The sequence below is a fragment of the Sebastes umbrosus genome, chromosome 11 (genome assembly GCF_015220745.1).
Source record: "Sebastes umbrosus isolate fSebUmb1 chromosome 11, fSebUmb1.pri, whole genome shotgun sequence".
Taxonomy (NCBI): Eukaryota; Metazoa; Chordata; class Actinopteri; order Perciformes; family Sebastidae; genus Sebastes; species Sebastes umbrosus.
In genome coordinates this window covers 14,242,121-14,269,658 of record NC_051279.1, presented here as the reverse complement: position 1 = coordinate 14,269,658, position 27,538 = coordinate 14,242,121, and the positions used below count along the sequence as shown (strand labels likewise).

General features: G+C 40.3%; 3 protein-coding genes and 1 pseudogene across 3 annotated transcripts in view; 1 reads left to right on the top strand and 3 right to left on the bottom strand.

Moving 5' to 3' along the window:
- The window catches only part of phc1 (polyhomeotic homolog 1), a 7,142-nt gene extending 1,359 nt beyond the window's left edge, over nucleotides 1-5,783 (top strand). Inside the window, exons 2-14 of the mRNA XM_037785482.1 lie at nucleotides 463-584; nucleotides 716-826; nucleotides 922-984; nucleotides 1,074-1,217; nucleotides 1,514-1,711; nucleotides 1,867-2,583; nucleotides 2,937-3,072; nucleotides 3,208-3,386; nucleotides 3,515-3,578; nucleotides 3,699-3,786; nucleotides 4,024-4,195; nucleotides 4,492-4,729; nucleotides 4,825-5,783. Of these exons, the coding sequence (XP_037641410.1) occupies nucleotides 468-584; nucleotides 716-826; nucleotides 922-984; nucleotides 1,074-1,217; nucleotides 1,514-1,711; nucleotides 1,867-2,583; nucleotides 2,937-3,072; nucleotides 3,208-3,386; nucleotides 3,515-3,578; nucleotides 3,699-3,786; nucleotides 4,024-4,195; nucleotides 4,492-4,729; nucleotides 4,825-4,976 (2,379 nt within the window). The 5' untranslated portion in view covers nucleotides 463-467 and the 3' untranslated portion in view covers nucleotides 4,977-5,783. The remainder of the gene's footprint in view (nucleotides 1-462; nucleotides 585-715; nucleotides 827-921; nucleotides 985-1,073; nucleotides 1,218-1,513; nucleotides 1,712-1,866; nucleotides 2,584-2,936; nucleotides 3,073-3,207; nucleotides 3,387-3,514; nucleotides 3,579-3,698; nucleotides 3,787-4,023; nucleotides 4,196-4,491; nucleotides 4,730-4,824) is intronic.
- Nucleotides 5,784-6,801: 1,018 nt separating this feature from the next.
- Nucleotides 6,802-14,051, bottom strand: styk1b (serine/threonine/tyrosine kinase 1b). Its single transcript, XM_037784314.1, has 10 exons — nucleotides 13,677-14,051; nucleotides 12,681-12,736; nucleotides 12,345-12,527; nucleotides 10,561-10,911; nucleotides 10,251-10,432; nucleotides 9,772-9,846; nucleotides 8,794-9,002; nucleotides 8,606-8,646; nucleotides 7,716-7,812; nucleotides 6,802-7,629 (listed from the first exon to the last, which is right to left on the bottom strand). Exons 2-10 carry the CDS (start codon nucleotides 12,733-12,735, stop codon nucleotides 7,437-7,439), a joined length of 1,386 nt encoding a protein of 461 aa, XP_037640242.1. The 5' UTR covers nucleotide 12,736; nucleotides 13,677-14,051; the 3' UTR covers nucleotides 6,802-7,436.
- A 3,205-nt stretch (nucleotides 14,052-17,256) lies between these two features.
- LOC119496769 (glutathione S-transferase kappa 1-like) lies at nucleotides 17,257-21,522 on the bottom strand. The gene is made up of 7 exons (XM_037784325.1): nucleotides 21,265-21,522; nucleotides 19,664-19,745; nucleotides 18,472-18,600; nucleotides 18,193-18,338; nucleotides 17,990-18,106; nucleotides 17,806-17,899; nucleotides 17,257-17,532 (listed from the first exon to the last, which is right to left on the bottom strand). Exons 1-7 carry the CDS (start codon nucleotides 21,331-21,333, stop codon nucleotides 17,483-17,485), a joined length of 687 nt encoding a protein of 228 aa, XP_037640253.1. The 5' UTR covers nucleotides 21,334-21,522; the 3' UTR covers nucleotides 17,257-17,482.
- On the bottom strand, nucleotides 17,416-26,926 carry LOC119496772 (annotated as a pseudogene).
- Nucleotides 26,927-27,538: the final 612 nt, after the last annotated feature.

Here is a 27,538-nt window from a genome sequence, read left to right as displayed (position 1 = left end):
AAGCTTTTTTTTAATTATTATATATGTGCATGTATTAAAGCTTTTTTTTAATTATTATATATGTGCATGTATTAAAGCTTTTTTTTAATTATTATATATGTGCATGTATTAAAGCTTTTTTTTAATTATTATATATGTGCATGTATTAAAGCTTTTTTTATTATTATTATATATGTGCATGTATTAAAGCTTTTTTATTATTATTTTATATATATATGCATGTATTAAAGCTTTTTTATTATTATTATATATGTGCATGTATTAAAGCTTTTTTATTATTATTATATATGTGCATGTATTAAAGCTTTTTTTAAATTGTTATTATTGTATGTCCCAGGTAAACAAAAGCTAAATTGCATGCTGAATAAGTCTTCATGCTAAGATATTTACAGTTAAGAAGTTTTACAATGAATAGAAATATTTATTGTGTATACAACAAAAGTGTTTCTGTGTTTTGAGCAGCAAACATGGATGCAGGTGAAGACCAAAACACAGGCACCACCAATGGGACTCCTCAGACAAACGGAAACTCTCGTGCACCCCAGATAGCCCACATGTCTCTGTATGAGAGACAGGCTGTACAGGTGTGCATAAACAACTGCACAGATGTGATTTAATAGACTCATGTTTGTTATCTTGAATAGATAATAATTTATAAATATAAAGACTTTTGGATTAAAACAACATGTATCTGTATGTGTGTTTGTTTGTTTAGGCTCTCCAAGCACTGCAAAGGCAGCCAAATGCAGCTCAGTACTTCCAGCAGCTCATGCTGCAGCAGCAGATCAACAGTGCCCAACTCCACAACCTGGCCGCCGTACAACAGGTAACCAGAGTTAGGACAGAAAAATGCAGTCAGTACAAAAATATGGTAAGCGGAAGCATTACACCCCATCCCTTTAATTTCTCTCCTTAAACCAGGCCACGCTTGCAGCTAGTCGTCAGTCCAATGCCCCAAGTAACAACATGTCCCAGGCGACCACTGTAAGTTTTGTTGCAAGTTGTTTGAATTATGAATTACACAGCCAGTTTTTGAAATAATAAGGCAATGTACAATTTTCTGTTCCTCCCAGGTCAACTTAAGCACCACATCTGCAGGAGGTACCATGACCAATCCCCGTCCCCACGGTCCGGCCACCACTGCAACAACAACAGCTCTCAACCAGTCAGTGCTGCTGGGTGGAAACTCTGCAGGACAGGGACAGATGTATCTTAGGGTGAGTTAAAACGTACTGTGTTAAAACATATTGTGTGCTGTGTAATAATCAATTATTGAGTAATAATCAATTAAATGTATATTGGGCATGTCTGTGTCACCAATTATGATGAATTCAATCTACATAAACTGAACTCCATCAATAGAAAATCTAGAGGTGCATAATCACTTGGAATAGCCTTAAAAATTAGCACCTAACATGTTGGCAAATCTGTAAGCATCCCGTGTAGTTAAGGAGTCACTCACTGAAATACTTGCTATTTACAAGGTTGACCATCTGTCTTGCTCCTCACATAGGTCAACCGCTCTCTCAGGGCTCCCCTTGCCTCTCAGCTCATCTTTATGCCTGGTGGTACAGCAACAGCAACTGTAGCAACAGTTACCCAGACACAGCCCCAGCAGCAGCAGCAGCAACAGCAACAGCAACAGCAACAGCAACATCAACAGCATGAAGTCGCTCCTACCGCTGCAAATGCCCAGTGTGATAATGATCAGGTTTGAGTACCATTACCTACCTGTAATGTGAAGTCTGAGCTATTTAAAGTCATACAGTCTTAAATATGTGCTGGTTTTTAGAGGGCTATTATCACACTCCTGCTACTTTTCTCTAATGTATTTCACCACAACCTACTCCTTTCTTTATGTTCCAGGTGCAGAATCTGGCCCTACACTGCATTTCCACTCCCAGAGCGGTTAGTGTCAAGTCTGAGCTTCCAGAGAGGAAAGATGTTGCCGGCTTTCCTCTCGGCCAGCAGCAGCAGCAGACTTTTGCCCCGACAGCTCAGCAGCAGCATGTGCAACCGCAACAGCAGCAACAAATGGCAAAACCCAACTTCACTCAGCAGTCCGCCGCCAACACTATGACTGTAAAGACGGGTACTCCTGCTGCTTCTGTAGCTCCTTCCTCCACCTCCTCTCAAGCACTCCCTCTCTCCCAGCTCCTCCTGTCCTCCTCTTCTGCCCCCGTGATCCTGGTGCCCACCTCGAGCGTTACAACCACCACCCAGGGCTACTCCATTGGCTCAGTGACCACAAAAGCCAACGTTAACACGCAGACTCTGGTGGTGCAGCCCCTGCAACAGGCCAGCACTACTGCAGAAAAAGGACCTGTGCCAATCCAGCCCAAGATGGCTCAGGGACACCGCTTACCTGTGCAGCTGCCTCCTCGACACCCACCTCACATTCTCCCAGCGCCACCTAGCAACAGCCAGCACAACAATCCCCACATCCCAGTGCAGCTTGTTGGAGCCAGGCAGGGCTTAGCGGGAAACGCACAGGCTTTGGCCCTGGCACAGGCACGAAGCAGCACGGCCCAGGAAGGTACAGCTGGTGGGAATGTTAACATGGTCTGCAGCAACAGTGCTATGGTAAGCTCAACCACTGAAAGGACGTACTTAGTGACAATGACACTTCTTTCAACATATCTTCATACAACAGTTCATATGATATCTTATGAAAAGTTATTCCTAATTTTTCGTGCGTTTTCCTACGTTTGTCTAGCAGTACGTGACGCACGTGTCAAAATCTGCTTGTTACATGCATACAGTCTTGTATTACATACAAATTTATTTCATGGATATTACTCAAATTACAGTTCATTAACTTTTCGTAGGTATAACTACGAACGTTGTATGAGAACAGTCTGTTTTTTTTGGTTAGGGGTAGGGATAACTATCAGTGTACATGGAATAGTCACAGTCTTTCCCCCTCATACCATTAGATAAAGCCTGCCATTGGTTCTCTGAAGAGAAAATCTGACTGTGATGCCCCAAATGAGATGGCGACAGAATTGTCAGACTCCACACCCATGAAAGATTCTGCTCCTCCCTTATCCCCTGCCCCTACAAAGGACTTAGGTATGTCAATTTGTCATCTCCAAATCAAGCTGGATTATTAGTAGCAGCCATACTTTGCAATAAGAATCGTAACTTTAAGTCTAGAAGTCTGATTGAAAGCTCATTATTTTCCCTGTTTCTTTCGATCCTGACCAGCTCTTCCTGTTGCTGCTGCATTCTCATCTCCTCCCACCCTGTCCTTGCCTCTGCCGTTGTCAAGAGTCGGGCATGGGGACAAAGACAGAGCGCCTGTTCCCCAGGCAGTGGTCAAACCTCAAGTCCTCACCCACCTCATAGAGGGCTTTGTCATCCAGGAGGGAGCTGAGCCGTTCCCGGTAAGTGTGCACTGCTGCGATAACATAGATTTACACATTAAATCAAATCTCTTATTTGAAATACGCTGGCTATGCACTTCTCCGTGTGAAGAAGTTCCTTACTGTCGGGCTTATATTTGCTGTGACAGGTTGCTGGACTCCTCAAAGACAGAGATTATGCCCTGGTTGGCCGCTCAGAGAATGGACCTCCATGTAAGTTGTGGAATAACTCTTATTTTTTAATGCTCAAGTATGATACCACGAATCTGTGCGTGCATGATCAGTATTTCCTAAATGTGTAACATAGTTTTATCTGTTCCTTTTCCTCCTCAGTGTTAAAGTGTGAGTACTGTGGAAGCCTCGCTCCAGCAAGCCAGTTCAGAGGATCAAAGAGGTTCTGTTCAAATACTTGTGCAAAGAGGTATGATTTAATTTAGCTTCGTATGTCGGCATTGTTTATATTTTGTTTTTTTGTTTGATGATGTCGTACATACCTCCAAAAATTCTACTGTGCTTTACATCAAGGATAGGTAACAATCGTAATAAGGGAACTATCCAAAGACTATACCAGGGGATTTCACTGGAGTCAAAACTACAAGAGAACATAAAAATCTAAGAAATGTCCTCCTGAGTTTTGACTGTGCTCCTGGATCCGCAGGTATAACGTGAGCTGCAGCCAACATTTCAAGACCAGCAGAGGGAGGAGTGGTGCAGGGCTGGCACCACCTCCAGCACCCACTGACAGCGCTGCTAGGCGAAGGGGCCCCTCTCGCAGGAGCAGCTCTAATATCACCTGTAATAAAATATCAAGCAGGCATCTACCTGTTAAGGTAAGATCTGCAGTTCAAAGGAGGAGACTGGTGATAATCTAGATTTGTCTAAACTGTACTATTAACTATTACGTAGCGTACAGTTCTTGGCTTGTGGTAAGCATACGTTAGCACTCATTTGGTGGTTGCCGAGCAACAATAAAAATAAAAAAAAGACGTTTTCCACCTGCAAAACAAGCTCTGTCTGATCAGTGCCTTATGCTTCATATATATCATGTGGTTGGCTTATCAACAAATGCAGCTTACTCTCTGAAGTTTCATCATTGGCTTTTGTATCTCCACTCTTTTGGGCGTAGTTTCACTCTGAGTCCAGTCGCTCGGAGGACGTATCCAGCGACGGGGAAGAAGAGGAGGACGATTCTCTTTCACTGTCCCCGAGCTCTTCACACTCCTGCTCCAGAGCTGAGCGCAGTGCACCTCCGTCTGACAGCTCAGCTCCCGGTAGCCTCCCACTAGAGGGGGCACACTTCCTCTCAGCAACTCCTGCTCAGTGGAGCGTGGAAGAAGTCTGCAGGTTTATCTCTTCACTTCAAGGTTGGTGTTCAATTATAAGACCACAGTTTTGTAAGTAGCCACGTCTCCTGTCCTCTTTTTGTACTAATTCTGTCTTCCCGTCGGGTGGTGTCCAGGCTGTGAAGAATTGGCCGCCCAGTTTCTGTCACAGGAAATAGACGGGCAGGCTCTGATGCTCCTGCGAGAGGACCATCTCATCTCCACCATGAATATCAAGCTGGGTCCCGCTCTCAAGATCTGTGCCTCCATCAACACCCTGCGTGAGTGATGCAGCGAGTTCTTCAGAGGGACACAGGATCGTTTTCTCATTGATGACTTCTCACTGGAATCAATACTTGGACCTGCTCCTCTTTTAGTAAGAAGTCAAAGGGACTTGGTGACAGTGAGGATGTATTTTTTACAAAACAATGGTGCACCATCCGTCATGTGGAGACAGTTTACTTTCTGGACGTTGAATGTGGGATTCTATGTATACTGTTATGTGTGAGTGGTGAGCATGGACAGTCTGAAGCATCCATGTCAGTAGTGTTTGTCAGTTGTTTTTCTGTCTGTTTAGAAGCCTTTTGTATGTAAACTCTAATAAAACTGTGCCAGCCTGCAGTAACCGGTGCTAGGTCTTCTAACTAGGACAGTTCACCTGTTGGGCTAAAAAAAAGAAAAGAAACGTTGCCTTCTTGCTGTATTTCAAACGGTGCTTTAACTTTAGTGAAATGATTTGGAGTGATGTCAACATCAGTCCACTTCATTTATATATTTCAGTCTTTTTAGTAGTTATTGGTTTATTTACCGTAGATGTTCAATCCAGGCTCCAATCACATCGAGTGAAGGACACTCAAAAAGCCTGGTGTTTTACTTAGTTCACTATACCAGTTATTAAAAGTTTAGTTTTGTATCTTTTCCATTTTGTACTACAATCAAAGTTATTTTTTCATGGATATGATATAGTTTTAGTAGCTTTAATCAACTTAACTACCTGAAAATAGGTATTCCTCTTGGTTTGCTCTCTCAAGGGCTGAGTGGAAGTGCTCTGTGTACATGTATGCAGTACAACCAATAAACAATACCTGTTACTGGACCTCTGTGTGTGTGTGTGTGTGTGTGTGTTCCTAACTTAGGCCACCTGTAGGGACACATTTCAGGCTAAAGACCAGTTAAGCTATGTCCCTATTTGGGGAAAAGCTGATTTTTGGGTCAGTGGTTAGGGTTAGACTAAGGTTAAGATTAAGTCTCCTGGAAATGAATAAAAGGCTGCGTTCCAAATCAAATACTTTTTCTTTTTACTTTTAGTACACATTGCAGCTGCCCTTACAAATTGGGACATATTTCTTCGTCATATTGCGCCTTGAACTTTGACCCTCTTGTTCAAATATCCACTGTGCAGAGGATTGTGGGTCAGAAACGCATGCTGGCTTGCATACTGCAAAATGCGACTGGATGTATTAGGACTAGGGCTGTCAATCGATTAAAAGATTTAATGGCGATTAATTGTATGATTTTCCATAGTTATTCATGATTAATCGCAAATTAATCTTTTTTATCTGTTCAAAATGTACCTTAAAGGGAGATTTATCAAGTATTTAATACTCTTATCAACATGGGAGTGGGCAAATATGCTTTCTTTATGAAAATGTACATATATATTTATTACTGGAAATCAATTAACAACACAAAACAATGACAAATATTGTCCAGAAACCCTCACAGGTACTGCATCTAGCATAAAAAATATGCTAAAATCATAACATGGCAAACTCAAGTCCAATAGGCAACAACAGCTGTCAGTGTGTCAGTGTTCTGACTTGACTATGACTTGCCCCAAACTGCATGTGATTATCATAAAGTGGGCATGCGTTCAAACAAATTTGCGCTAACACGTTATCGCGTTAACTCCGACAGCCCTTATTAGGACATAATCTGGTATTTTTGACATACTGCTTTTGACATACTATGTACGGTATTGGGACATACTAAAACGTTTTCTGGCATACTAAATAGTATGGTAGTATGGGTATTGGAACGCATAGAAAGTCTATGTAAAAAGTGACATAAGTAAACGTGCGTATGTGTATGCTTGAAAATGAAAAAGATCATTGTAGAACTTGCGGTAACATTTTTATTCACATTTAAAATGTGTGTAAACAGTTAAAGCTCAGTTCCTGCTCGTAGACTTGAACTGAGCTTGTAGAGAAGACTGTGAGTGTAATAAATACATTTATGTGCCCTTCATTTCCACCACTGACAAATATAGAATCATACAAAAATGTGACAATAACATAAATTACATCTGCAAATATACATTGGCTTTATGAACCAGATCTGTAAAGCGTCATAAGTTGACAGAAACGACTACAAGTTCAGGATGCAGCGGCTGTGCATCGGTCAAGTTTACATATCTTTGAGCATACTACCACAAAATGACGGCTTGTATCCCCAACTGAACTTCAAAGATTTAGGTATTGCATGGACAGACGAAGACACACATGAATGAGGTCTTACTTCAATGAAAATGATTGGTTCCCAAAAGTAAACATCTTATTTAGCATACAGTTGATCTAGTTTTTGAACCTGAAGTAGAAGAATACATAAAATAAAAGAACAATTTCAGTGCCCAAAGCTCTCGAACACAAAGTTTGGAACACTTTTATTGACCTGAAAGTTTTGTAGAAGTGCACCATCAGGGTACCACTGAGAAGAATAGTGCAATTCATTTTGCCGGCACAGTCATTGATCAGAAAACAGTGTAGCTGTTGGCCTCCCCGTATCCTGCTTCGTGCAGGTACTGCTCAATATTCACTGTCCCAGACACCTTGAGGACTTTGTCAGAGGCACTTTTCTCTCCCGAGACAATCTTGCGGCTGACCTCAGCCAGAGAGGGTCGATCTTGGTCCTTCCACTGGCAGCAACCCTTAATGACGGAGTATCTGAGAGAGAGAGATTCACAGCATATGTTGTTAAAGAGGGAAACTGCTTCAGGTTGTGTTATCTGGAGCATGCAGTGGATACTTACAGCGAGTTGGAACAGTTGGAAGGTTTTTTCAGACTTTTCCCTCGTTGATGAAACTGTAGAAGCTCAGTAACTGGGATTTCTGCAAATGGAGCTTCACCTGGAGAGAACAGAGTAAATGTTGTAGTTAGGAGTGGGAGTTATGGTATCAAGGTATATGTACTTTTACATTGTGATATCAATATATTGTGTTATATAGTAACTTTTCTGGAAAATCAATAGAGAAGCTGTTTATGGATGTCTGTTTTTTGGCTAATCCAGTAAATCAAATACTTTGCAGATTACTTCATCACATTGGTGAAGAAATCATATTAAAATACAATATTGCTATAGGTAGTCCTGTTTATAGGTTTGCATTTATTTATCTAAAATGTAAAAAAACAAACATAAGAAATGTATAAAGAAAAGAATATAGAAATAAATCATACACAAATAAATACATACAATTTAATAATGAATAAAAAAATAGATTAAAAATTAAAAATTAAATAAAATTAAATAGAAGTGTAGATAGATAGGGGAAGTAATCCAAAGATAAATAAATAAGCTATTTAAAACAGAAATATACATTTATTTCACATTTTATCAATTAATTAATGCCTACAATTATTTCTAATATATTTTTTTGTTCATTTATTGGCATATTTTGTATTTATTTATTTATCATTTATCATTTATTTATCAATTTTATTTTGGCAGGTTCCATCCTCAATATATACAATATTAAAGTGATAGATAATGTGGTATAAATGGTATGGGAAGATTTCTGACAGTTGAGAAATATATACATTGTCAAGCCAACTAGTAGGTTGTCCTACCTACAAATCTCATAAATGCATTTTTTTAAGTTTATTTATGACCTATATGTTCCCAAAAATTTGAATTCAACTTACCCAATGTGGCCATTTCATACAGTAAGATGCCAAATGACCAGCTTGAGAGGAACACACAGAGGTGGTTAGACTCTTCCATTCAGTAATGCTCTTAATAATATACAGCATTTAATAAATATATATATATATTTTTATGCTGCAGCAGCATCATTGGAGATTGTAAACAGATAGAAAACAGAAGCACTCACATGTCGCTGCTCTGACTGGGGGGTCTTCTGGCTAACAGCTCTGGTGCTTTCCACTTCTTCATGCAGGATTCGTCTCTCTGAGTGACTTCTTGGTTCTTCCTCGTGTAGACCCCATGCAGGCCCCAAAGCTTGGCCGTGTACTCCTTGGTGACCAGGACGCTGCGGGCACGAATGTTTCCATGCAGAAGATCTTTGCTGTGAAGGAACTCCTGATTGGGCAACAAGACAAGGGGCATCTCAGGATTAAACATACAAGCAGTTGATTTCCGTTCATTCATCACCGTTGACATGAAGTTAATATGTAAGGGTCTTCCTAAAACCTCACAGATACAGCGTTTTTAGAGCATTTCAGACAGTAGAGTAGGCTATATTGGTATTGCACATATATGTATATTTTTTAGCCATGCTAGTGGCTTTAGAAATGGCAATTCCGGTCTGTTGGTCTGTCGATGGGTCTGTCCACCACTTTGATCCAAACTGAAATATTCTATTGGATGGATTTCCATCGTCTAGATTCATGGTCCCCAGAGGATGAATCCTAGTGATCCCGCTTTGCTCCTGTAGCGCCACCAGGAGGTTCACATTGTGGTTTTGAATGAAATGTCTCAACAACTATACGATGGATTACCAGGACATTCATGTTCCCATCAGGTGGAACTGAAATAACTTTGGCGATCCTCCAACTTTTAATCGCGGGCCATTATCAGGTTCAAATTTGAATACATTTCCTTTTTATAAATACTTTTATGACCGAATACCAGCCAAAAGAAATGACATTCCCATCCGCCTCAGCTATACTGTGTATATATAGCTACTGTTGTTATACAATATATAGGTAGGTGAATGGTATGATGAAGGAGTAGTGGAGGGAAACCCTGCCAGCAAGTCAATGCTGAGGTCAGGACAGGGTTAGTGTATGTCGCTGATTTGAAAGTCAAAGTGGTCTAAAAACGTGAGGTCATATGTTAGCATACTAACCAGTGCAGAGGCCACCTGTTTGGCCATGGTAAATATTCGTCTCTCATTCATCTCACATGGAGAATCCACATGTTCCTGGAAAGAAAACACAGAGTTACTTTAACATTTGGAAGATGACACAATCATTCTTTTGCTCATTATGAATCCTTCTTTGCTTTAAATATATGGTTTGATGCTTAAAGGAACAGTGTGTAACATTTTTGGAGGAGTAGAAATGGAATATAATATTCATAACTATGTTTTCATTGTTGTGTTTTTGTGTTAGCTTAGAATGAGCCCTTCGTATCTACGACCGCCATCTGACTTTCGTTGCTTCTAGTGTTATAGTAAGAATGGTCTCTGATTGAGGCGAGTCGGCGGCTCACGTTACCGCATTCTTGGACAGGGAGGAGTGAGCAGAGGGGTACTCAGTTGGATGCAATTTGCAACCACACCATAGATGCTGCCAAAGTGAATTGCCACACATTGCAGCAATATACCTGTCTGCATCGCCACAGGAAGCTGAGCAGGTCTCTGTTCTCCAGCTCTTCCACAACTGTAACCAGAGGAGCTCGAAGTGAGACCACACCAAGAAGCTCTGGCAGGAAGGGATGTGGTCCCAGCTGGGCCAGGAACGACGCAAAGCCCAGGAAGCTGTGTCTTTCTGTGGCATCAGCAGTGTCTGTAAAAGGCAAGAATGAGAGGGAGGTGAGAGTGAAAGAGGAACACTGCAGTAGTTACAGAAACCAGGTCATGAAAATCAATTAAACAATTAAGAGCTCCCATTAAATTCAAGTTGAACCAGCTCACCATTTAGGACTCGCAGCACCACATTCCTGTTTTCCATGCGGGCCCTGTAGAGGGACACGGAGGAGTCGGAGCGCAGGGAGAAGGCGACAGGCAGAGGGGTGACCAGGTTGAAGGACTCGGGCAGCCTCTGGCGGGGCAACTCTCTGGGTTGGACGATGGGAGTGAAAATGTGGTTGAATTCAGGCTGTGGTGGGGGCTGCGTAGGGCTGGGCGGGACAGAGATTGTGGACACAGATCTGGAGAGGGGTTTGGAGACGTAAGGGTACGGGGGGGTGAAGGTGGAGTAGGAACTGGGCAAGTCCAAGGCGATGTTTTCATGCTCCAGGACATGCTCTCTGATACCTAGTGGAGCTATGGACAGAGAGATGGAGGGGGAGACAGAGAATAATTATCATTAGAGATATGGGCAAGGATTTACATGACAGGAGGAAAATAGGACTATTTATCTTTGTATAATGCGGGAAAACTGAAACTTCATCATGCCCTTGCTTTATGAAAAACCAAGAATGCTGTTCTGCAGTTTAATGTAGGTTATACAAAGGAAGCCATGATTACTCCATAATTGATTGATCTGTACAAACACTAAATAAAACATTGATTCCAATAATATAAAGCTGTATAGTGGTTAAAAAAGGACAATTCAAATGTGCATACCCCAGCTGCAACATAAAAAGTAAAAGTTTGCCTCAAAGTTAACATAATGGAAAAATGATTCAGAAAGACAAAAATCACATGATTGTCCTCCATTGCACTGGAACTCGTATGACAAGCTTCGCCTGCTCTGGAGTTTTTAGTCAACAATAATAAACTGCATTTCTTTCCGGGTACAGGCGTCAAATGTAGATCAATAATCCCACATCTTGAAAAATATATAAACAGAGTACTGTCAATTAAGATAAAGCATTATTACAGTGGTGGAAGAAGTACTCACATCCTTCATTTAAGCGAAAGTGCTATTACAACAATGTAGCATTACTCAATTAGTAAAAATACTGCATTAAAAAATCTACTGAAGTAAAAGTACAGAAGTTTTATCAACAAAATGTACATAAAGTATTGCCACTTTTAAATGATTCTGTAGCACAGAAAATAGTGTAAAACATTGTGGTAAGGCGGCTGGTTCTACTGTCAACTGTACATATTTAACCCTCTGGAGTCTGTCTATTAAACTGAGATTGCACTGAGCAGGTTTTATTTATAGTAACATAACTAGAAACCGGTTGAAAGTGCTGATGTGGAGCTTTCACACGGCATCTGTCAGTAAATTACAGGCACGAACAAGTTGAGATAAAATCACTTTACATGTAATTAGACTGTATAGTTTTATTTCCTACATGTTTCTGCTGTATTTGTGTCTATAAAAAGTGAAACATTATTTTTGTTTACAGCCTTGAATGGTTGTATAATAACATTTTGAGTGATAATCACAACAGATGTCTATATTTTTTATAGATGCCTGTGTAATTTTTCTTGTATTTTGGGTTCCTGGCTGCTTTATACTTTGTTTAATTGATAAAATGTCAGACTTATAGCTGAGTTTGTGCTGAAAAAACAAAAACACCATGAAACCGTGGTAGGGACAGTTTACTCTAAAAAGGTTATAATTAAGCAAAATGAACCTGGACTGGGGTTAACTACAACTCCTGGAAAAAAAGCGAAACACAAAAATACACATATGGAATCAGCATGCTGACTGTGTATAAATCTAATTTAATTTATGTAATACTGTGATTTCATTTATTTAAATCAACACTAACAAACTTGTGTCTATTCCAGTGTCTCACCATCGATGCCATGCAGAATTCTCCTGGTGCCCGACTTTGACTTTGACTTTAAGGACTGAGGACGGATGCGGTCGACTTTCTCTGGACAAAAGCGCAGCAGGAGAATGAAGACCAGAGTGACGATGAAGCTGGCCAGCAGCAGGATGGGCACGATGATCACCTCCTGCTCGTACACTCGGATCTCTGCAGACGGGAGCAGACACAAGGAGACGTCAGCATCACTCAGCAAGTCAAAAGTGCAGTCTCTGCTGGTATGTCATCTGTTCATCTGTCAACTTAACATCTGACACACCAGGTTATAGGGGTCAAATTCAAGTATCTGCTGATAAAACTTACCACAGATAGTATCTCCATGCTTGCAGCGGAAGTCTGCGTCTGATACTGAAGACATCCTATCAAACATAAAAAAGATATAATTAAAGAAAATGTTTTAATCACTTTTGTCCATTTCTCATACACTGAACTTCATGTTCACTAGGTTTCTAGTACTTCTATATGTTTACAACTGTTATGTAATCACGTCAGGATAATTTCCATTTACTAAAACATATCCTAAAGTGACCTAAAGAAACCCATTTAGTCTCTGGGGCTGAATCTGTGGAGAGTAACATGACTCTTGCAGGTGTCCAGTGTGATAAGGTGTCTGAGCGAACGTGTAACTGAGACTAGAAGCTTCACATGTTGTATCACTGTCTCTGAGGTCTGCCAAACTGTTTCTTCCAGCCGCTGACGAGACTGGCAATCAGAGTAAACACTCTGACACACCTCACCTGATTGCTCTTGTTTAATTCATCTACTTTTGTAACACAAAACTTTGATCCTTTTGGTCTTACAGCACAGACCTCAATCGTTGGTCAATCTTAGGATGAAATATATGAGCTTCACCAAAGCTATATAAATAAAATGTATCATCTCTAACTGAGGAATCTTAATGTGGTATACACTATTGCCCAATCAAAATTCCCGCTTGGGTCAATAATGTATATCTTATCTTATCTGAATTCAGGAACATAAACCACTCTATAGCTACACAGAGGAAATCTTCCACCACATGATCATACTTTTACGTGAGATCCAAGATCTCTAAACCTGTTCATCTGCATTCTTATTTTACCCATAATTGCTAGTGTTGCGTGTACTACACACCGAAAGGGCAAACGAAGCACCAGCTTGCACTCTCAAAACTGATAGAATATGTCACAATCATCACAGAAAGACTGCGTTAAAGCTTATCATGCATTCACATGATCTCACTCTATACCTCAGAGCTACCTTGACAATACATCACATGACTTAAAGAACAGTTTAATAGAAAAGACATCCAATCCTTACCTCAGCTCCTTCAGTTGTGTCTTATATCCCAAAAGAAGATGTTGACTCTTGTTATTTCAGGCTCATGTTTCCCTCCTTCACTCTGTCAGACACTTTTCATACATCCTCCCAGCTGAATGAGTCGTCCGGGTTCAGCTGTGCTGCTCAGATCTTCATTGTCTTGTTGTTCTCAGGTGATTTGTCCGGCTCAGGGGATCAATGCACTGCTCTCTGTTTGTCTATGTTCCGCCTTGTTTCATTAACTCCACCCTCCTCACCTACACCTTCTCGCTCTTCTCTTCTATTTACCTCTTCCTCCTTCCTCCTTTCTGCCACACTCCTGCCACATAGTCTGGTTTATGGAGATCCACAGTCCAGCCCTGCCTTTCTTTCAGAGTTTGCTCGACCACATTCTGCAATTAGCTTTTTCTCTGAACATGCATAATGTCAGCTGCTTGTGGCCCTGCCTCTCTCCACTTTGTCTGGGTAAACTGGTCCTGCCACTCTTTGTTATTTGTAGGCCTTTTGTTAAGCATGTTTGGCCTCCATTGCACTGGAACTCGTATAACAAGCTTCGCCTGCTCTGGAGTTTTTAAGTCAACAATAACAAACTGCATTTCTTTCCGGGTACAGGCGTTAAATGTGGATCAATAATCCCACATCTTGAAAAATATATAAACAGAGTACTGTCAATTAAGATAAAGCATTATTACAGTGGTGGAAGAAGTACTCAAATCCTTCATTACAACAATATAGCATTACTCAATTAGTAAAAATACTGCATTAAAAAATATACTGAAGTAAAAGTACAGAAGTTTTATCAACAAAATGTACATAAAGTATCAAAATAAAGTATTCATTCAGCAGAAAATGTCCCGTGTAAGCGATACATTATTATATATTACATTATTAGGTTGTTAATACTAATGCATGAATACATAAGTAACATTTTACTGTTGTAGTTTTACTTGTTTTTGTGAAATATTGGATCATTTTACGTCTTTGAGCCTCAAACACTTATATTTTTATGATTTTATCATGTTTTTTATGCAAAGTCTTAACGTGAAATAGTATCTGTAGCTGTCAAAAATAAAAACAACAACATTTCTATCTGAAAATATAAAGTTGTATGAAATGGAAATATTCAAGTTCAACTACCTCAAACTTGTATCTAAGTGCAGTGCTTGAGTAAATGTACTTAGTTACTTTCCAATGCTGCATTATTATGACATATAACAGATGTTTCTTGGACACAAATGAATAAAATCAAGTAAAAATAGAAATAACTCCACGCCTATAAATATTTGGACTTAAAATGGAAGTTTCTTTTTAGTTTCTCTTTTTAGTTATCTTTGTGTTCAACTCTTCGGCTTGACTCCTGTGCTTGTTTTATGCATGTCAGTGCCCTAGATGATAGGGTGTACTGTCCTAAACCTCTAACAATTCATCATTATTTATGTTTATTTTATTTTATTTTATTTTATTTTATTATTTATCTATTTATTTATATTAATTTTTGTACACTTGTTTTTTTTGAGTGCCCTCTGGGTATTGTCATGGGTGGGGGGTGGGTGTGATATCTATCAGTCCGAACATGCAATGGATTGTCAGAGTTGTATTAACAACATTTTTAAATAAACTCTGTTTAAAAAAAAATGGAAGTTTCTAAAGAGACAGTCGTAAATCTGATTAAAGCAAAATTCCCAAATGGTAGCTGATTAGTGTAATTTGATTGTAGTGATTAGTGTCAGTAGAACCAACTTCACATTTTTTTTACCCAGAATGGATCATTGTGATGTATTATTGATCTGACTTCTGTATAATCTGATCGGTATAGTTGAGCTTCTACATCTGACTGACATATAGCTGAAACATCTATATGTAGTATATGTATCACCCATGTAGTGACACATTTATTTCATAACAAAGATTTATTTCCACCTATCCATCATCTATAACCACATCCTGTTGAGAGGGTGGTGTGTAAAGAGGGTGGTTACGCCCACACAGTTCCTCAGTCTACCACAAAGCACACACATACAGACAACCCCGTACACACTAACATTAACACCTATGTGAAATTTAGTTTCAATCCACCTAACCTGCACATATTTGGACTGTCGGAGGAAACCCGTCCAGCGTACATGTGTTTAAACTCAGGACCTTCTTTCTGTGAAGAAACACTGAGCCAATGAGAGATTTACGATCAAAGTAATATCAATATGTTCCAATGATGTTTACAAAGACTTGATTGATTTATGAACAACAATGATAAAATGATTGCGGTGACAAACAACCTAGTCTTTACATTTTGTATAGAACATGTGAACTGTCACACACAACATGGGGTCTTAGCAGCCGTAAGGTTGTACTTCAGCACAGCGATGCTTTGAGTTAAAGGCTAACATCAGCATGCTAACATGCATACTGACAATGACAACATGCCGATGTTAAGCAGTGGAATGTTTACCATCTTAGTTTAGCATGTTAGCAGTTGCTAATTTGCATTTAACAACATAGAACAGCTGAGGCTGATGGGGATGAAAAATACAAAATGTAACCTGATGGTGCTAGATGGAAAGTTAAAGGATTACCAGTTATTACAATTCATCCTGAGGGGGACATGAATGTCTTCACTAAATGTCTTGGCTATCTATTCAGTAGTTATGGAGACATTTCACCACAACTACAAATGTCAACCTCGTGATGGTGCTTAGAGGAACAGAAGTCATTAGGATTCATCCTGTTGGGACCATGAATGTTGTTGACTGTCGTAGTTTTTGAGATATTTCAGTCTGGACCAAAGAGTTGGACCGACCGTTCCACCACCCGTAGAGCCACGACACTAGCATGATAAAAAATATTAAACTGTGTGTGTTAGAAAGTGTTTCATGTCCGCCTTAATCCTGATGAGCTCTGAGAGGAGCCACAGGCTCACCTGTGCTGTTCAGAGTCATCTTGCCACAGGTGAGCCCAATCAGAAGACAATCAGGACTCCTGTAAGTAGGAAGCGAGGAGAACATTTCTCTGTTTGCCCTACATGCTACCAGCCAGCCCTGATCACCCGCCTTCAAGTGCGTCTTCTAAAGTGAGTTCATGCCTTTGTGTTCACTTTATGACTGCCAATGTGAAGGCAAGGCAAAGTAAAGGCAGCTTTATTTGTAGAGCACATTTCAGCAACAGGGCAATTCAAAGTGCTTTACATAAACATTCAGAAACATTGCGACAAAGTGCAAAACAATATTGTTTAACTGATATATTGTTTGATTAGACATTATCTGGATTTCAGTTCATTATGATTGTATTGAGTAAATGCACGTGCAATGTAGTTTATGTCATGCATCTTCCTTTGTTTATGTATTAATGCAGATAAACCACGTGATGAAGTTAAAGGGGAACTCCTCTAAATAAAGTCCCTTTAGGGTGGAATTTCCTCTCTCTCTCTCTCTCTCTCCCTAAGTCTGGTTGCCTCATATCCATTACTTAAATGTCCAGAGTCTCCAGCCCTCGCCACTTTGGTCACCTTAACATGTTACATAATGCAACAATTGCATCCTTTTCATACCTTTTTGTATTTTAATAGAAAACATAACCAGCTTCATCATCTGGAAGTCATCAGTGTTCTTTTTATTAAGCATATAATTAACAGTACAATGTATTACTTTTTTTGCACACTACTGTTTGTTATTAAGGTTTATTTGAAACACACTGCTTGGTATCAGAAGGCACAGAAAATATGACATTTGAAGAATTAGAAAAGAATCAAAGACCTTATTAAAATGAAAATCTGTGAGCAGACGAAGAGTGTTTGAAGGCAGCTTTGTACCTCACAGCTTGGCAGCTGATTTGTCGGGCTGAGGTCCCAGCCACTTCTCCCCTGCAACACAGAACAAAATGAGAGCTTCAGCTTGAATTGCCAATGAGATGCTGAACTTTGCACAAACCACAGAAACGAAGAAAAGCTGAAACATAATTTATAATGTTGTCAAATGTTTGTCAGTCCCAAAATAAAACCTATTTCTATATAAAACTGTGTATATTATCAGAGGTGACTTGCAGTATGTGCAACAGTAGATTGAGTGTCAAGTGTCATTTATACTTCTATTGTCTCTTTTCCATTATGTGTGTTCGTGAATGAACAGTTTCTCACCAATGCAGTGCGCCATGAGCTCAAATCTGTCAGATCCAAAAAACATCTCTGGCTTTCCGTTGACGTGACACACCACAAGAGGGAAGCCAAATGCCTGGGAAGACGCAATAGGAGAGAATTTTGGTAATTTCCCTGTAATGTCTCGTCTCTCTGAATCTACAAGAAGAACTGAAGGACAACTGACCCCGTGATCAAGTGCTTCCTGTGTTGAGCTTTTCAGCTTGTCTTTGATCGCCTTTGAGGTGGACATCTCAAGCACTTCTTTAATCTCGCCGTCAGACAGTCCCGCTTTCATCGCCGCCTGCACAGACATGTGCAAAAATGTGACAAACGCTAAACAGTGCTTCTTAATCTTCTCAAACACGACCAGGCTTGATAAGCTGGTACCTCAGACAAGGATGCAGGTTCTGTGATGTCTTTGTCCTCGCTCCAGATCCTTTTCCAAAGCTCCCTGGACACCTGCTCCACCTTTTTGTCTCCATCCTTCTCCCTCTCTTGTACTGCTGCCACAAATCGCATTGCAGACAAAGAGCCTAGGAGAAGAAAAACAGAAGAAGACCTGAAATGCGCTGCACTATTAGCTTTGCTCAATAAAGAAATAGTGCCACCACTGTTTTGTGAATACACATCACAGCTCTGACCCCATCAGATCCTGCTTGTATGTACCTTTTTGGAACATGGCCTCAAAGGGGTCAGCTGGAGCCTTCAAGGGAATACCAAAATACTGTGACGCGCGATTCAGATCCTTGTCCATGTACAGCATTCTGCTTGGAAGAAGACCAGGGGGCTTGTTGCCTGTCATGAAAGATAAATATTGTATGAAATATAAAAGTACCAACAGTGTCTACACAGGTATGGGTAAAAGTCCTGAATTTAACAGTTTTACTTAAAGGGACTGTTTGTAACTTCTTACACGTATAAATCCGGGTCAGTGTCCCATGCACGCTCACGTGTGGCTACGCTGTTCAATATCAAACTCCAACACAAAACTACACGGAAGCACCAAAACCGCAAGTTATATCTAGTGAAGCCCGTCTTGTAAAACAGTGTTGGCCGCGGTCGGAGGACGCGGGGGAGACCGTAGCTTTGGCTCTGCCTGCCTTCACACACCACTCTCGTTCTCGCTATTTCGCTCCACACGTGTATGCGGGCACACTACACACTGCAGAAGAGTTAGTTTAGCTCCGGCCGCGGTCGGGAGGCTGAGGCAGGAAAAGCCAACACTAGGATCAGCAGTGATTCATGGAGAGACCTTCGTCTGGTCAGCTAACATTACTGCCAAGCAGGTGAAATATAGAGTGATATTGTGGTTTTAGCTTACGTGTGTGTCGCCTCACTGTTTTGAGCGATGCTCGCTCACATTCAGGTAGCGTGTGCACACAGGCGAGCGCGAGCAACAGACTTTCGTTGACTTAACGGCCCCAGGTGTCGCTGTTACAACCAATTTCTGATTCTTACAAACAGTCCCTTTAAAGTACCACAAGTAAAAGTATTCATTATGCAGAAGGGCCCATTTCAGAATAATATATATTATTGGGTTACTTATTGATGCATTGTCATTTTAATGTTGCAGCTGGTAAAGGTGGAGCTAGTTTTACTTTATATACTGCTAAATTGTGAATCATCTCCCTTATTTTATCTTAACCTTTAATATAATATTTTATTTGTTGATTATATTTTGTATCGTTGATCTGAATCCGCAAATTAACTAAAGTTAAAACGTAGTGAAGTAAAGAGCAAGCACCTCAAAAATTGTGCTTCAGTAGACTACAGCAGTAGTTGAGTGAATGTAGTTAGTTACTTTCATCTACAGTAGTTGAGTGAATGTAATGAGTTACTTTCACAGGTGTTTATTTACCTGATCCCTGCATGACGCCTCCCAGAAATGCAGGACGCAGTCTGAGCTCTATATTCCACACATGTCTGTAGCGGCACATCACCTGTAAACACAAACAATCCGTGTAAAAGCTTCATGTTTTAACCAAATCTGTGACTGTGTTATTGAAACTGATAGTGTGATTTGCTTCAGTCAACATCACTGAATTCACCATTAATCATTCACCTGAACAGTTTATGATATTGTGAATGGTGTCATTGTATACGTTGGCCATCCAAACATAGGGATAGACATCACCTTTGATGTGTCATCATATTATCATGCAGATATGATGCAAAATACTTAATTTGGTTATGGTAATTTTGGTTGCCATGGCTCCATATCTCAAAATGTTCAGGTCTCCAAACTGTTTAAATGTACCAAGTTTCATGCCTTTATAAAAAAGTGAACATCATTTTCACATTTCACCTGGACTATAACCCATCGCCACTGAGTCAGGGCCTCATCAGTTTGAACATGTTTATATTGACGATGAGGTAACAGTGAGAAAACATAAAATAATGGATAGAGAATTAATTTCTTAGGAAAGTTTTTAGAGTTTTTGTATTATTTTGTGTTTCTGCTGCTTAGAAAGACATTTACAAACGGCCCCATTAACAGAATCCAATGCAAAGTTCTGAACATCCTATCAGATACAAACTGCACAGTTACATTTATTCTAATAAGAAATGTTATTGTTGTTAGTCATATAATATATCATTTTAAAGCTCTTTTTGTGCTCTTTATGCTGGAACTATCCATGGGCACATCAGATCAATATGGAGTTAGTTATAAGGGCATTTGGAGTTGCATTCAAAATTTGCCCCATTGCAGCATTAGAGGTCAAAGGTCAAATTCTCTTGACATCAGTGTCATGACAATGTCACTGATGGATAGATTATATAGTCTAAGCTTTACAACGATATATGACCATGATATTGTGTGTTGGTTTCCCTCTTTTATGCTGGATCTATGTGTACAGTTTCTTTCCCTGGGTTATACGACACTGAAACAATAAATCTGTGCAATATTAATACACTGAACGTGAATACCTCTATCTGTGCAATATATCCCTAATGCAATATACACCCCAAGTTCAACTTGTTTACATTTTATTTATTACATCTACCCTACCTATTTTACAAGTGCAATTACCTCCGTTTACATAACATCTATTTTTATATTTTATACTTTAGTGTAACACTTCTGTTTATATTTATTTATTACATCTACTTTACCTGTTTTATTTGCTTTATATAACTGTGTGTGTTTTTCCTGTTATATGTTTTATCAGCCTCGTTTAGTCTTGTCAAGTATTTGTTTTAAAGCACTGACCAGAAGTGGCAAACTGTGAATCTCGTTGTATTTAATACAATGACAATAAAGCTTTCTATTCTGATGGAGGGATGAAAAAGGAGTGATAGCACATAGAAAGCAACTACTGCTGCAATGCTATCATGCATTTCCCAACACTAGAGACATAGACCTTTAAAACAAACCACTATGAGACCTGGTCCCTCCAGGGTGGCACGACCAACCACCTGGCTCATGGACTATGACATAAAGAAAGAAAAGAAACAAACCTCGAAGCCAAGCCAGGAGTAGGGAGAAACCACGTCGTAGAACAACTCGATCACTTTCTTAGATGTCATCTTCAGGTGTGCAGAGATCAGTGGCTCTTTAACTGTTGTTAGTAGAAACACTGTGAGGAGATTAAATGTAAGTTAGAGTTAACAGAGAGCGTCTGCTTGCAGATCTGTCTCAGTGTGCAGCAGTGTGTCAAAGTTCAACTGAGTTAACCTGACGCAGTTAAACTCTCACAGACGCAGTTTAACTCTCACAGACGCAGTTAAACTCTCACAGACGCAGTTTAACTCTCACAGACGCAGTTTAACTCTCACAGACGCAGTTAAACTCTCACAGACGCAGTTAAACTCTCTCAGACGCAGTTTAACTCTCACAGACACAGTTTAACTCTCACAGACGCAGTTTAACTCTCACAGACGCAGTTAAACTCTCACAGACGCAGTTAAACTCTCACAGACGCAGTTTAACTCTCACAGACGCAGTTAAACTCTCACAGACGCAGTTTAACTCTCACAGACGCAGTTAAACTCTCACAGACGCAGTTTAACTCTCACAGACGCAGTTAAACTCTCACAGACGCAGTTTAACTCTCACAGACGCAGTTAAACTCTCACAGACGCAGTTTAACTCTCACAGACGCAGTTAAACTCTCACAGACGCAGTTTAACTCTCACAGACGCAGTTAAACTCTCACAGACGCAGTTTACCTCTCACAGACGCAGTTAAACTCTCACAGACGCAGTTTAACTCTCTCAGACGTTATTAGCAGAGAAAGAGCTTGGACTTGTGTCACCGTTTGTTGAACTAGGCGTTAGTTACAGATAGCTAGAGCTACAAACAACACGGACAGGTTTGTCTGACTGCAAGGATTATGGACTATGAATCGATTTCAATCAAACAACCACATTATTGTTCTCCTCTGGAGCAAACTGAAGTCGATTAGCCGACCTTCATTTTCTTCTTCTTCCACTCAGGCTGCTGCTGTTTCTTCTTCTTCTTTGAATTTATTGGCGATTGGCAAGACAACGGATTGGTACGTCACCGCCACCTAATGGACACGAGCAGTAAAACAATACTACAGTTTCCATAATAAACTTGTTTCTTTTAAGTAGATAATTAAAAAAATATATAAGATAAGATGAACTCTTTATTAATCCCCGGAGGGAAATTCAGGTGTCAAAGCAGCAACATCAGCAAACAGAGAGAAACACAGGAGAGGCAAAGGTATGCAAAAATTATAAAAACAATAATAGAGACATGAAAGATACAGAGTGAATGGGTGAACATAGTGTATACAGTCCGTCAATAAATAAATATAGTAAAAGAGTCATAGTATAGTATGTCGAAGAAATAAAGAAAGTTATAGTATAATATGTCGCAAAAGTCATGACTTTTTTTCAACATACTATACTATGACTTTTAAAATACAATTTCAACAAACTATAAGACTTTTTTCAACATAGTATACTATGACTTTTTTTTTTTTTTTATAAATTTAAATACTATACTGTCTTTTTTCGAGATACTTAACTATGACTTTTTTTTAAAAAGTTTCGGCATCCTATACTATCACTTTTTTACATACTATACTTTGACTTTTTATTAAGCACATAATTAACAGTACAATGTATTACTTTTTGCAAACTACTGTTTGTTATTAAGGTTTATTTGAAACACACTGCTTGATATCAGAAGGCACAGAAAACATGACATTTGAAGAATTAGAAAAAAATCAATCCGACCACTCAAAGCGCTTTACACTACGTCAGTATTCACCTATTCACACACACATTCATACACTGATGGCAGAGGCTGTTAAGGTTCCAACTTTGCCCATCAGGATCTAATCTAAATACTCATTCACACACCGATGGCTATGCCTTCGGGAGCAATTTAGGGGTTAAGTGTCTTGCTCCAGGACACAGCGACATTGTGACAAGGAGCAGCCGGGGATCGAACCACCGACCTTCCGATTGTGTGAACAACCTGCTCTGACCTTATTAAAATGAAAAGAGTGTTTGAAGGCAGCTCTGTACCTCACAGCTTGGCAGCTGATTTGTCGGGCTGAGGTCCCAGCCACTTCTCCCCTGCAACACAGAACAAAATGAGAGCTTCAGCTTGAATTGCCAATTGAGATGCTGAACTTTGCACAAACCACAGAAACGAAGAAAAGCTGAAACACAATATGTAATGTTGTCAAATGTTTGTCAGTCCCAAAATAAAACCTATTTCTATATAAAACTGTGTATATTATCAGAGGTTGACTTTCAGTATGTGCAACAGTAGATTGAGTCTATGTCAAGTGTCATTTATACTTCTATTGTCTCTTTTCCATTATGTGTGTTCGTGAATGAACAGTTTTCTCACCAATGCAGTGCGCCATGAGCTCAATCTGTCAGATCCAAAAAAACATCTCTGGCTTTCCGTTGACGTGACACACCACAAGATGGGAAGCCAAATGCCTGGGAAGACGCAATAGGAGAGAATTTTGGTAATTTTCCTGTAATGTCTCGTCTCTCTGAATCTACAAGAAGAACTGAAGGACAAACTGACCCGTGATCAAGTGCTTCCTGTGTTGAGCTTTTCAGCTTGTCTTTGATCTCCTTTGAGGTGGACATCTCAAGCACTTCTTTAATCTCGCCGTCAGACAGTCCCGCTTTCATCGCCGCCTGCACAGACATGTGCAAAAATGTGACAAACGTAAACAGTGCTTCTTAATCTTCTCAAAACACGACCAGGCCTTGATAAGCTGGTACCTCAGACAAGGATGCAGGTTCTGTGATGTCTTTGTCCTCGCTCCAGATCCTTTTCCAAAGCTCCCTGGACAACCTGCTCCACCTGCTTGTCTCCAACCCTTCTCCCGCTCTTGTAATGCTGCCACAAATCGCATTGCAGACAAGGAGCCTAGGAGAAGAAAAACAGAAGAAGACCTGAAACGCGCTGCACTATTAGCTTTGCTCAATAAAGAAATAGTGCCACCACTGTTTTTGTGAATACAATCACAGCTCTGACCCCATCAGATCCTGCTTGTATGTACCTTTTTGGAACGTGGCCTCATAGGGGTCAGTTCGAGCCTGCATGGAAACACCAAAATACTGTGATGCGCGCATCAGATCCTTGGTCATGTACAGCAATTTGTCTGGAAGCAGACCAGGGGGCTTGTTGCCTGTCATGAAAGATAACTATTGTATGAAATATAAAAGTACCAACAGTGTCTACACAGGTATGGGTAAAAGTCCTGAATCCAACAGTTTTACTTAAAGGTGTTATTGATAACATTCAGCACTAGGAGTTGCATTCTCCCGCCCCCGTTCCATTGCATTCACTTCATAACAAGTCGTTGCAAGTCACTAACTGTCAACTCAGCCAGTTTTTTTTCCCCACACTAACTGACGACACAGAAATACCACGTGATAAGGACGTTGTTTTACTGTGGCTGACAAGCCTAGTTAGAAGTGGGAACCAAATGTCATATCTTCCAAAGAGAAAAACAAAACATTCAAAACATTTTTAATGATTAATTCACAATCATAAGTTTTTCCTAGGAAAAGACATTTTTATTCAGCACCTTTCTAAAAGCTCTTGTGGATGTATTATTTTTAAAAATAATTGTCAACAAGTGATATCAATAAGACCTTTAAGTAAAGAACAAGCAGTAGCATCAAATATCCAGTGTGTAGGATCTGGCGGTATCTAGCAGTGAGGTGAGGATATTGCAACCAACTGAAGCCTCTCTCGTGTGCCAAGCGTTGGAGAGCTACGTGAAAATGTGAATGGCCCTCTCCAGAGCCATTTGGAGCAGAGGCCAGTGCGTTAGAGTGTGTGTGTGTGGTGTCTAATGTTCGGCCCCAAGCAGGAAAAGTTAACAGTTTGGTTTGTCCGTTCTGGGCTACTGTAGAAACATGGCGGTGCAACATGGCGATATATGATATAAACATCTCTGTCTTAGGTAACGAAAACACAACAATTCTTATTTTCAGGTGATTATACACTAAAGAAAACATTCTTATTCATATCATATTCAATTTCTGTCCATTGATCCCCCCCTAATTGTGACACAATTTAAAGGGACTGTTTGTAACTTCTTACACGTATAAATCATTGTGGGTCGGTGTCCCATGCGCGCTCGCGTGTGGCTACGCTGTTCAGACTCAGACTCCAACACAAACTACATGGAAGCACCAAAACCGCAAAGTTATATCTAGTGAAGCCCGTCTTGCAAAACAGTGTTGGTCGCGGTCGGAGGACGCGGGGGAGACCGTAACTTTGGTCTCCAGGGCCGGAGTCTCTGCTGTACTCTGCTCCTCTGCTTGCCTTCACTCACAGCTCGCTCCACCTCACGTGCATGCGCGCACACTACACACTGCAGAAGACTTCGTAGCTCTGAGAATATCTAGTGAATTTGTGCAGAAATAAATGCTGCAGCTCCTTCAGACAACAGAGGTTTTTCCGTGTCTTGTGAAGTGACGGGGCTCCGCAGTGAGAAACGTTATCGTCTCCGACCAGGTGCCGGTGTCTCCCTCTGGCCGCGGTTGGGAGGCTGAGGCAGGAAAAGCCAACACTAGGATCAGCAGTGATTCATGGAGAGACCTTCATCTGGTCAGCTAACATTACTGCCAAGCAGGTGAAATATAGAGTGATATTGTGGTTTTAGCTGATGTGTGTGTCGCCTCACTGTTTTGACGGATGCTCGCTCACATTCAGGTAGCGCGTGCACACGGGCGAGCGTGAGCAACAGACTTTCGTTGACTTAACGGCCAGAGGTGTCGCTGTTACAACCGATTTCTCATTCTTACAAACAGTCCCTTTAATGTCATTTTAATGTTGCAGCTGGTAAAGGTGGAGCTAGTTTTACTTTATATACTGCTAAATTGTGAATCATCTCCCTTATTTTATCTTAACCTTTAATATAATATTGTATTTGTTGATTATATTTTGGTATAATTGATCTGAATCTGCAAAGTAACTAAAGTTAAAACGTAGTAAGGTACAAGCACCTCAAACATTGTGCTTCAGCAGGCTACAGCAGTAGTTGAGTAAACGTAATGAGTTACTTTCACCTACAGTAGTTGAGTGAATGTAGTTAGTTACTTTCCCAGGTGTTTATTCACCTGATCCTTTCATGACACCTCCCAATAATGCAGGACGCAGTCTGAGCTCTATATTCCACACATGTCTGTACCGGCACATCACCTGTAAACACAAACAATCCGTGTAAAAGCTTCATGTTTTAAACAAGTCTGTGACTGTGTTATTGAAGCAGACAGTCCATGAGCTAGACCCCCCAAAAAAAGAAAAGAAACAAACCTCGAAGCCAAGCCAACAGTACGGAGAAACCACATCATAGAACAACTCGATCACTTTCCTGGATGTCATCTTCAGGCCTGCAGAGACCAGTGGCTCTTTAACTGTTGAACTAGTGAAACTGTGAGTAGATTAAATGTAAGTTAGAGTTAACAGAGAGCGTCTGCTTGCAGATCTGTCTCAGGGTGCAGTTAGTGATGTTACGTGCTGTGATAAAGCTTCGGGGCGTGTCTAAAGTTTTCCGCGATGAGTGTATCGAGGCGTGTATCGTTGACGTCATTAATGACATCCGAAGCCTCGCATCCCGGCCATACTACGTCACTTCCTCTTCTTCTTCCTCTTCCTCTTCTTCTTCCTCTTAAATAAGTAAATTAAGTAAATTCTTACTTCTTCTGTTAGAACAGGGGTGCACACACTTTTTCAGCATGCGAGCTACTTATAAAATGACCAAGTCAAAATGATCTACCTACTATAAAAATGCAAAACATATATTTATTTATAAATATATTGAGTATTCTTTATATGTACAATATATTGTTGGTGTACCTTGCATAACTGCATGAACCCATATTGTACAATATAACTCTGTACATTTTTTGTCATTACCTTACTCTGATGACTTGCACTGAATGGAATCAGCCAGGGATGCGTAGTCCGGACAGTAGCTGCTGATAGCCAGCCTCAAGCACACTTCCAAATGATCATCAGTCAAGGTGGAACGGTATTTGGACTTAATAATCTTCATGTGGGAAAAGGCTGACTCGCATAAATAAGTGGAGCCGAATAATGCATTCAAGGAGGTAGCACATTTCCTCATGTTGAGGTACTTTTCCTCTGTGAGTAAGTTCCAGGAACTGTCCATGAGCCATGGACTTAAGCTGAATGTCAGCTTGTAGTGTCAAATCTCATCCTCCACTCCAGATGAGTTCAGGTGAAACAGTGTTGCAATTTGTTGGCTGACGTCTA